General features: G+C 41.7%; 1 protein-coding gene across 1 annotated transcript in view; it reads left to right on the forward strand.

The window, feature by feature from the left end:
• LOC139579559 (protein Dok-7-like) overlaps positions 1 to 10691 on the forward strand; it is a 58443-nt gene extending 47752 nt beyond the window's left edge. Inside the window, exons 9-12 of the mRNA XM_071408307.1 lie at positions 2457 to 2496; positions 2660 to 2788; positions 3837 to 4088; positions 8039 to 10691. Of these exons, the coding sequence (XP_071264408.1) occupies positions 2457 to 2496; positions 2660 to 2788; positions 3837 to 4088; positions 8039 to 8181 (564 nt within the window). The 3' untranslated portion in view covers positions 8182 to 10691. The remainder of the gene's footprint in view (positions 1 to 2456; positions 2497 to 2659; positions 2789 to 3836; positions 4089 to 8038) is intronic.
• The last annotated feature ends 270 nt before the right edge of the window (positions 10692 to 10961 follow it).

Raw genomic sequence — 10961 nt, forward strand, 5'->3', positions numbered from 1 at the left:
TTGTAGTATAATGTATTATAGTATAATAAATTGTAGTATAATGTATTATAGTGTAATGTGGTGTAGTATAATGTATTATAGTATAATGTATTATAGTGTAATGTGGTGTAGTATAATGTGTTGTAGTATAATGTATTGTAGTATAATGTATTATAGTATAATGTGTTGTAGTATAATGTGGTGTAGTATAATGTATTATAGTATAATGTATTATAGTATAATGTGGTGTAGTATAATGTATTATAGTGTAATGTGGTGTAGTATAATGTGTTGTAGTATTAATGTATTGTAGTATAATGTATTATAGTATAATGTGTTGTAGTATAATGTGGTGTAGTATAATGTATTATAGTATAATGTGGTGTAGTATAATGTATTGTAGTATAATGCATTGTAGTATAATGTGGTGTAGTATAATGTATTATAGTATAATGTATTGTAGTATAATGTATTGTAGTATAATGTGGTGTAGTATAATGTATTGTAGTATAATGTATTATAGTATAATGTGTTGTAGTATAATGTGGTGTAGTATAATGTATTATAGTGTAATGTGGTGTAGTATAATGTGGTGGAGTATAATGTGGTGTAGTATAATGTGTTGTAGTATATTGTATTGTAGTATAATGTATTATAGTGTAATGTGGTGTAGTATAATGTATTGTAGTATAATGTGGTGTAGTATAATGTGTTGTAGTATAATGTGTTGTATTATAGTATAATGTGTTGTAGTATAATGTGGTGTAGTATAATATTTTGTAGTATAATGTGTTGTAGTATAATGTGGTGTAGTATAATGTATTATAGTATAATGTATTATAGTGTAATGTGGTGTAGTATAATGTGGTGGAGTATAATGTGGTGTAGTATAATGTGTTGTAGTATATTGTATTGTAGTATAATGTATTATAGTGTAATGTGGTGTAGTATAATGTATTGTAGTATAATGTGGTGTAGTATAATGTGTTGTAGTATAATGTGTTGTATTATAGTATAATGTGTTGTAGTATAATGTGGTGTAGTATAATATTTTGTAGTATAATGTGTTGTAGTATAATATGTTGTAGTATAATGTGTTGTAGTATAATGTGTTGTAGTATAATGTGTTGTAATATAATATGTTGTCGTATAATATGTTGTAGTATAATGTGGTGTGTTGTAGTATAATGTGTTGTAGTATAATGTGTTGTAGTATAATGTGTTGTAATATAATATGTTGTCGTATAATATGTTGTAGTATAATATGTTGTAGTATAATGTGGTTTAGTATAATGTGTTGTAGTATAATGTATTGTAGTATAATGTGTTGTAGTATAATGTGGTGTAGTATAATGTGTTGTAGTATAATGTGTTGTAGTATAATGTGTTGTAATATAATATGTTGTCGTATAATATGTTGTAGTATAATATGTTGTAGTATAATGTGGTTTAGTATAATGTGTTGTAGTATAATGTATTGTAGTATAATGTGTTGTAGTATAATGTGTTGTAGTATAATGTGTTGTAGTATAATGTATTATAGTATAATGTGTTGTAGTATAATGTGGTGTAGTATAATGTGTTGTAGTATAATGTGTTGTAATATAATATGTTGTCGTATAATATGTTGTAGTATAATATGTTGTAGTATAATGTGTTGTAGTATAATGTATTTTAGTATAATGTATTATAGTGTAATGTGGTGTAGTATAATGTGGTGTAGTATAATGTGTTGTAGTGTAATGTGTTGTAGTATAATGTATTGTAGTATAATGTATTGTAGGATAATGTAATATTGTATAATGTATTGTAGTATAATGTGGTGTGTTGTAGTATAATATGTTGTAGTATAATGTATTGTAGTATAATGTAATATTGTATAATGTATTGTAGTATAATGTATTCTAGTATAATGTGGTGTGTTGTAGTATAATATGTTGTAGTATAATTTATTATTGTATAATGTATTGTAGTATAATATGGTGTAGTATAGTGTGGTGTAGTATAATGTATTGTAGTATAATGTGGTGTGGTGTAGTATAATGTATTGTAGTATAATGTATTGTAGTATAATGTGGTGTAGTAAAATGTATTGTAGTATAATGTATTATTATATAATGTATTGTAGTATTATGTTGTGTAGTATAATGTATTGTAGTATAATGTTGTGTAGTATAATGTATTGTAGTATAATATGGTGTAGTATAGTGTGGTGTAGTATAATGTATTATAGTATAATGTATTGTAGTATAATGTGGTGTGGTGTAGTATAATGTATTGTAGTATAATGTATTGTAGTATAATGTGGTGTAGTAAAATGTATTGTAGTATAATGTATTGTAGTATAATGTATTATTATATAATGTATTGTAGTATTATGTTGTGTAGTATAATGTATTGTAGTATAATGTTGTGTAGTATAATGTATTGTAGTATTATGTATTGTCTAATATTTTTCTCTTTCTGTTCCATTTTAGACAATCAGCCCTTCACATTCAGGACTTTCTCCAACACCAGGTCTGTCTGTCTTTGTCTGTGTGCATCTGGCTGTTTGTCTTTGTCTGTCTGTCTGTGTATTTACACCATTATTCTAATGGTAACATTATAACAGGACTAAAGGGTCTCTCTATATTCATTATCCTGTTGGTGTTAACTTTGAAATCTGGCCTACTTCTCTCAGATCCACCCCCCCAGTGTAGAGAGGTGGGGCGGGGTGAGGCGGGCCTCTCTCACCCTCTAGAACCCTCCTATTCACCCCCACCTTCCCCCGGCACGATGGCGCCAAGCAGACAGACCGCAGTCTCTGGTGGTGAGAGCAATGCATCCTGGTTATTGTTATTTTATATATTTTTTACTAACATGACATGATCTACAAGGTTTGTCTTTCTGTCTGACTGACTCTCTGTCATTCTCACAGGGAGTGACTGTCTGTCTGTCTGACTCTCTGTCATTCTCCCAGGGAGTGACTGTCTGTCTGTCTGACTCTCTGTCGTTCTCCCAGGGAGTGACTGTCTGTCTGTCTGACTCTGTCATTCTCCCAGGGAGTGACTGTCTGTCTGACTGACTCTCTGTCATTCTCCCAGGGAGTGTCTGTCTGACTCTCTGTCATTCTCCCAGGGAGTGTCTGTCTGTCTGACTGACTCTCTGTCATTCTCCCAGGGAGTGACTGTCTGTCTGTCTGACTCTCTGTCATTCTCCCAGGGAGTGACTGTCTGTCTGACTGACTCTCTGTCATTCTCCCAGGGAGTGTCTGTCTGTCTGTCTGACTCTCTGTCATTCTCCCAGGGAGTGTCTGTCTGTCTGTCTGACTCTCTGTCATTCTCCCAGGGAGTGTCTGTCTGTCTGACTGACTCTCTGTCAATCTCCCAGGGAGTGACTGTCTGTCTGTCTGACTCTCTGTCATTCTCCCAGGGAGTGTCTGTCTGTCTGTCTGACTCTCTGTCATTCTCCCAGGGAGTGTCTGTCTGTCTGTCTGACTCTCTGTCATTCTCCCAGGGAGTGTCTGTCTGTCTGTCTGACTCTCTGTCATTCTCCCAGGGAGTGTCTGTCTGACTCTCTGTCATTCTCCCAGGGAGTGTCTGTCTGTCTGTCTGACTCTCTGTCATTCTCCCAGGGAGTGTCTGTCTGTCTGTCTGACTCTCTGTCATCCTCCCAGGGAGTGTCTGTCTGTCTGTCTGACTCTCTGTCATTCTCCCAGGGAGTGTCTGTCTGTCTGACTGACTCTCTATCATTCTCCCAGGGAGTGTCTGTCTGACTGACTGACTCTCTATCATTCTCCCAGGGTCTGTCTGACTGACTCTCTGTCATTCTCCCAGGGAGTGTCTGTCTGTCTGACTGACTCTCTGTCATTCTCCCAGGGAGATTCTTTAAGTTTCCTCCGGATGCTTCCACCACGATGATGTCATCAGTCCTGGACAGACGTCGCCATCACCACGCCGACCCCAGTGTGAACTACGTCAACATCCCCGTTAGCCCTGCGGCTAAAGCGAACAGAGCTGGCAGAGAGCTGCTCTACATGGAGCTGGATCTACAGCCGGAGCCCTACGGTGGGACAGTTTCCACCAACACCACTGCAGCGAGGGGTAACCCTTTGCAGCTGCGCAGACCCAGTAAGAACACCAACCCCTCTCAGATAGCCATTTTAGATAGATGTCTCAGTGTTTACGGCTCTCCATGTTGGCTCAAGTGTTTTTCTGGCTGGCAGGTTGGCAGGTTTGGCTGGTTGGCTGGCAGGTTGGTTGGCAGGTTGGCTGGCAGGTTGGCAGGTTTGGCTGGTTGGCTGGCAGGTTGGCTGGCAGGTTGGTTGCCAGGTTGGCTGACTGGTTTGGCTGGCAGGTTGGTTGGCTGGCTGGCAGGTTGGTTGGCAGGTTTGGCTGGTTGGCTGGCAGGTTGGTTGGCAGGTTGGCTGGCAGGTTGGTTGCCAGGTTTGGCTGGCAGGTTGGCTGGCAGGTTGGCTGACTGGTTTGGCTGGCAGGTTGGTTGGCAGGTTGGCTGGCAGGTTGGTTGGCAGGTTGGCTGGCAGGTTGGCTGACTGGTTTGGCTGGCAGGTTGGTTGGCTGGCTGGTTTGGCTGGCAGGTTGGTTGGCAGGTTGGTTGGCAGGTTGGTTGCCAGGTTTGCTGACTGGTTTGGCTGGCAGGTTGGCTGGCAGGTTGGCTGACTGGTTTGGCTGGCAGGTTGGCTGACTGGTTTGGCTGGCAGGTTGGTTGGTTGGCAAGCAGGTTGGCTGGCTGGCTGGCAGGTTGTCTGGCTGGCAGGTTGGCTGGCTGGCAGGTTGGCAGGCAGGTTTGGCTGGCTGGCAGGTTGGCTGGCAGGTTTGGCTGACTGGCAGGTTTGGCTGGTCTGTTGTCCCTTAGCTCAAGTCTTGCTCTCAGTCTCTATCTGGTATCCCAAATGGCACCCTATTCCCTAAGTAGTGCACTACTTTAGACCAGAGCCCTATGGGTCCTTTAACACTAGACAGGGGATAGGGTGCTGTTTCCTAGCTGTCTGAAGGGACTTTCTCATCCCATTTCCTGAAGTCCTTCATACGTCCAATAAGTTTTGACTCATGTGTCAAGAAGATTATGAGGCTTCAACTCTTCTGTGTAGTTTGGAGGAAATTAATTATAGACTTAGACAGGCTTAGTTATGGGAGAAGAGAGTGACTGAGTCCGGCCACACACACGCACGCACGCACGCACGCACACACACACACACACAGAGAGAAGCGTTGTCAATGGGTCACCATGGAAACAGAGTGTAATTGGTAGAAAATCACTCATTAACTCGTCCTGCTGAAAACAGGAATGTATTTAACCGATCGGCTCGCTGCACACAATCATCTGCGTTATCAAATACAAATGGGCAAATGGGTGTCTCAAATGACACCCTATTCCCTATATAGTATGCTACTTTAGACCAGGGCCCACCATGGTGCTCTGATCAACAGTAGTGCACTATATAGAGAACAGGGCTCTATTTGGGATACTTCCAATGATGATGATATTGCTGTGCGTTGTTTTCCCAGTAGAATGATGTAGAGACTGCTACTATAGCAACGCTCAGACTGTCTGGATTGTCTGGTCCAGGTCAGTCCAACCCTCTTCCTGGAGATATACTGTCCTGTAGGTTATCAGTCCAACCCTCTTCCTGGAGATCTACTGTCCTGTAGGTTATCAGTCCAACCCTCTTCCTGGAGATCTACTGTCCTGTAGGTTATCAGTCCAACCCTCTTCCTGGAGATCTACTGTCCTGTAGGTTCAGTCCAACCCTCTTCCTGGAGATCTACTGTCCTGTAGGTTATCAGTCCAACCCTCTTCCTGGAGATCTACTGTCCTGTAGGTTATCAGTCCATCCCTCTTCCTGGAGATCTACTGTCCTGTAGGTTCTCAGTCCAACCCTCTTCCTGGAGATCTACTGTCCTGTAGGTTCTCAGTCCAACCCTCTTCCTGGAGATCTACTGTCCTGTAGGTTATCAGTCCATCCCTCTTCCTGGAGATCTACTGTCCTGTAGGTTCTCAGACCAACCCTCTTCCTGGAGATCTACTGTCCTGTAGGTTCTCAGTCCAACCCTCTTCCTGGAGATCTACTGTCCTGTAGGTTCTCAGTCCAACCCTCTTCCTGGAGATCTACTGTCCTGTAGGTTCTCAGTCCAACCCTCTTCCTGGAGATCTACTGTCCTGTAGGTTCTCAGTCCAACCCTCTTCCTGGAGATCTACTGTCCTGTAGGTTCTCAGTCCAACCCTCTTCCTGGAGATCTACTGTCCTGTGGGTTCTCAGTCCAACCCTCTTCCTGGAGATCTACTGTCCTGTAGGTTCTCAGTCCAACCCTCTTCCTGGAGATCTACTGTCCTGTAGGTTTTCAGTCCAACCCTCTTCCTGGAGATCTACTGTCCTGTGGGTTCTCAGTCCAACTCTCTTCCTGGAGATCTACTGTCCTGTGGGTTCTCAGTCCAACCCTCTTCCTGGAGATCTACTGTCCTGTAGGTTCTCAGTCCAACCCTCTTCCTGGAGATCTACTGTCCTGTAGGTTTTCAGTCCAACCCTCTTCTCGGAGATCTACTGTCCTGTAGATTCTCAGTCCAACCCTCTTCCCGGAGATCTACTGTCCTGTAGGTTATCAGTCCAACCCTCCTCCTGGAGATCTACTGTCCTGTAGGTTATCAGTCCCAACCCTCTTCCTGGAGATCTACCGTCCTGTAGATTATCAGACCAACCCTCTTCCTGGAGATCTACTGTCCTGTAGGTTATCAGTCCAACCCTCTTCCTGGAGATCTACCGTCCTGTAGATTATCAGACCAACCCTCTTCCTGGAGATCTACTGTCCTGTAGGTTATCAGTCCAACCCTCTTCCTGGAGATCTACTGTCCTACAATATAATATGAATATAATACAATACTAAAGTTTAATGTAATACCTGCTGTTGGGGACAAATCACTATAATGGTTCAATAGGACATGTTTATAACCAAAAGTTTAATATAATACCTGCTGTTGGGGACACATCACTATAATGGTTCAATAGGACATGTTTATAACCTAAGGTTGAATGTAATACCTGCTGTTGGGAACAGACACTATAATGGTTGAATGTAATACCTACTGTTGGGAACAGACACTATAATGGTTGAATGTAATACCTGCTGTTAGGAACAGACACTATAATGGTTGAATGTAATACCTACTGTTGGGAACAGACACTATAATGGTTGAATGTAATACCTGCTGTTGGGAACAGACACTATAATGGTTGAATGTAATAACTACTGTTGTGAACAGACACTGTAATGGTTGAATGTAATACCTACTGTTGGGAACAGACACTATAATGGTTGAATGTAATACCTACTGTTGGGAACAGACACTGTAATGGTTGAATGTAATACCTACTGTTGGGAACAGACACTATAATGGTTGAATGTAATACCTACTGTTGGGAACAGACACTATAATGGTTGAATGTAATACCTACTGTTGGGAACAGACACCGTAATGGTTGAATGTAATACCTACTGTTGGGAACAGACACTGTAATGGTTGAATGTAATACCTACTGTTGGGAACAGACACTGTAATGGTTGAATGTAATAACTACTGTTGGGAACAGACACTATAATGGTTGAATGTAATAACTACTGTTGGGAACAGACACTGTAATGGTTGAATGTAATAACTACTGTTGGGAACAGACACTATAATGGTTGAATGTAATAACTACTGTTGGGAACAGACACTGTAATGGTTGAATGTAATACCTACTGTTGGGAACAGACACTATAATGGTTGATACCTGCTCAAAGCCATTTTCTTGTACTGTAATAATCTCCTACGAGGAAACATAGAACCTGCTCAAAGCCATTGGATGTGTATATTTCTATTGTGTGTCCCGATTACACCACCCTTCTCCCAAAGTGTACACTCGCACACTACCCGTCATGGATTTAAGGTTTGTTATAAGCAAAGTGTGCAAGACAAACACTTCAGGAGAAGGACAGGATGATCAGGAGACTGGTTTTTATGTTCTAGTAGAGGACCCATGATGGCGTAGTAACTGGTTGTTGTTGTTGGTCTTCCTGTCCAGTAGGGGGCTCCACCACATACGCCCACATAGACATCACAGCCTCAGAGACGGCTCAGAGAGTAGCGGCAGAACACGCCCAGAGGAGACAGGACAGGCTGATGGAGCTGGAGGAGAACACGCCCAGAGGAGACAGGACAGGCTGATGGAGCTGGAGGACAAAACGCCCAGAGGAGACAGGACAGGCTGATGGAGCTGGAGGAGAACACGCCTCTCTCTCTCTCTCTCTCTCTAATGATTTGAGTGTTTTCTTGTAAATAGTAACTGCTTTGTTTTCCAAGAGATTATTTATGAACTTGTATTATATTTAGCCACCCTTTGCCTTGATGACAGCTTTGCAAACTCTAGGCATTCTCTCAACCAGCTTCACCTGGAATGCTTTTCCAACAGTCGTGAAGGAGTTCCCACATATGCTGAGCACTTGTTGGCTGCTTTTCCTTCACTCTGCGGTCCAGCTCATCTCAATTGGGTTGAGGTCAGGTGATTGTGGAGGCTAGGTCATCTGATGCAGCACTCAATCCCTCTCCTTCTCGGGTCAAATAGCCCTTACACAGCCTGGAGGTCTGTTTTGGGTCATTGCCCTGTTGAAAAACAAATGATAGTCCCACTAAGCGCAAACCAGATGGGATGGTGTATCGCTGTAGAATACTGTGGTAGCCATGCTAGTTAAGTGTGTCTTGAATTCTAAATACATCAGACAGTGTCACCAGCAAAGCACCATCACACCTCCTCCTCCATGCTTCACGGTGGGAACCACACATGCGGAGATCATCCGTTCACCTACTCTGCAGCTCACAGAGACACGGCGGTTGGATCCAAAAATCTTACATTTGGACTCATCATACCAAAGGACCGATTTCCACTGGTCTAATGTCCCTTGCTCGTGTTTCTTGGCCCAAGCAAGTCTCTTCTTCTTATTGGTGTCCTTTAGTAGTGGTTTCTTTGCAGTAATTTGACCCTGAAGGCCTGATTCACACAGTTGAGATGTGTCTGTTACTTGAACTCTGTGAAGCATTTATTTGGGCTGCAATCTGAGGTGCAGTTAACTCTAATGAACTTACCGTTGAAGTCGGAAGTTTACATACACCTTAGCCAAATATATTTAAACTCAGTTTTTCACAATTCCTGACATTTAATCCTAGTTAAAAGTCCCTGTCTTAGGTCAGTTAGGATCACCACTATATTTTAAGAATGTGAAATGTCAGAATGATTTATTTCAGCTTTCATCACTTTGCCAGTGGGTCAGAAGTTTACATACACTCAATTAGTATTTGCTAGCATTGCCTTTAAATTGTTTAACTTGGGTCAATTGTTTCGGGTAGCCTTCCACAAGCTTCCCACAATAAGTTGGGTGAATTTTGGCCCATTCCTCTTGACAGAGTCAGGTTTGTAGGCCTCCTTGCTTGCACAAGCTTTTTCAGTTCTGCTACAAATTTCTATAGGATTGAGGTCAGGGCTTTGTGATGGCCACTCCAATACCTTGACTTTGTTGTCCATAAGCCATTTTGCCACAACTTTGGAAGCATGCTTGGGGTCATTGTCCATTTGAAAGACCCATTTGCGACCAAGCTTTAACTTCCTGACATGAGATGTTGCTTCAATATATCCACATCATTTTCCCTCCTCATGATGCCATCTATTTTGTGAAGTGCACCAGTCCCTTTTGCAGCAAAGCACCCCCACAACATGATGCTGCCACCCCCGTACTTCATGGATGGGATGGTGTTCTTCGACTTGCAAGCTTCCCCCTTTTTCCTCCAAACGATGGTCATTATGACCAAACAGTTCTATTTTTGTTTCATCAGACCAGAGGACATTTCTCCAAAAAGTACGATCTTTGTCCCCATTTGCAGATGCAAACCGTAGTCTGGCTTTTTGTTGGCAGTTTTGGAGCAGTGGCTTCTTCCTTGCTGAGCGGCCTTCAGGTTATGTCGATATAGGACTCGTTTTACTGTGGATATAGATACTTTTGTACCTGTTTCCTCCAGCATCTTCACAAGGTCCTTTGCTGTTGTTCTGGGATTGATTTGTACTTTTCACACCAAAGTCCATTAATCTCTAGGAGACAGAACACGTCTCCTTCCTGAGCGGTATGCCGGCTGCGTGGTCCCATGGTGTTTATACTTGCGTACTATTGTTTGTATAGATGAACGTGGTACCTTCAGGCGTTTGGAAACTGCTCCCAAGGATGAACCAGACTTGTTGAGGTCTACAATCTTTTTTCCGAGGTCTTGGCTGATTTCTTTTGATTTTCCCATGATGTCAAGCAAAAAGGCACTGAGTTTGAAGGTAGGCCTTGAAATACATCCACAGACACACCTTCAATTGACTCAAAGTATGTCAATTAGCCTATCAGAAGCTTTAAAACACTATAAGAAGGAAATAAATTCCACAAATGAACTTTTAACAAGACACACCTGTTAATTGAAATGCATTCCAGGTGACTACCCCATGAAGCTGGTTGAGAGAATACCAAGAGTGTGCAAAGCTGTCATCAAGGCAAAGGGTGGCTTCTTTGTAGAATCTCCAATATAAAATATATTTTGATTTGTTTAACACTTTTTTGGTTACTACGTGATTCCATATGTGTTATTTCACCGTTTTGATGTCTTCACTATTATTCTACAATGTAGAAAATTAAAACAATAAAGAAAAACCCTGGAATGAGGTGTGTCCAAACTTTTGACTGGTACTGTGTATACAAAAACATGATTTTATATTCAGCAGCATCACATGTAGTAAAGTGTTCATTAAAAATAGTCTGATTATGGTGTGAGGACTACAACAACAAATACACAGGCTGGGATTCAATCAAGGCAAGTTGAAGAGCACCGGACAGCCAACAAAATGTCTTTGCAAGGCGTATTTGAGCCCAGACCTGAAGGATGAATGAACTACTCAGTGAGTAGGGTTACCACGTCATAAA

This window comes from Salvelinus alpinus, chromosome 6 (genome assembly GCF_045679555.1).
Source record: "Salvelinus alpinus chromosome 6, SLU_Salpinus.1, whole genome shotgun sequence".
NCBI lineage: Eukaryota > Metazoa > Chordata > Actinopteri > Salmoniformes > Salmonidae > Salvelinus > Salvelinus alpinus.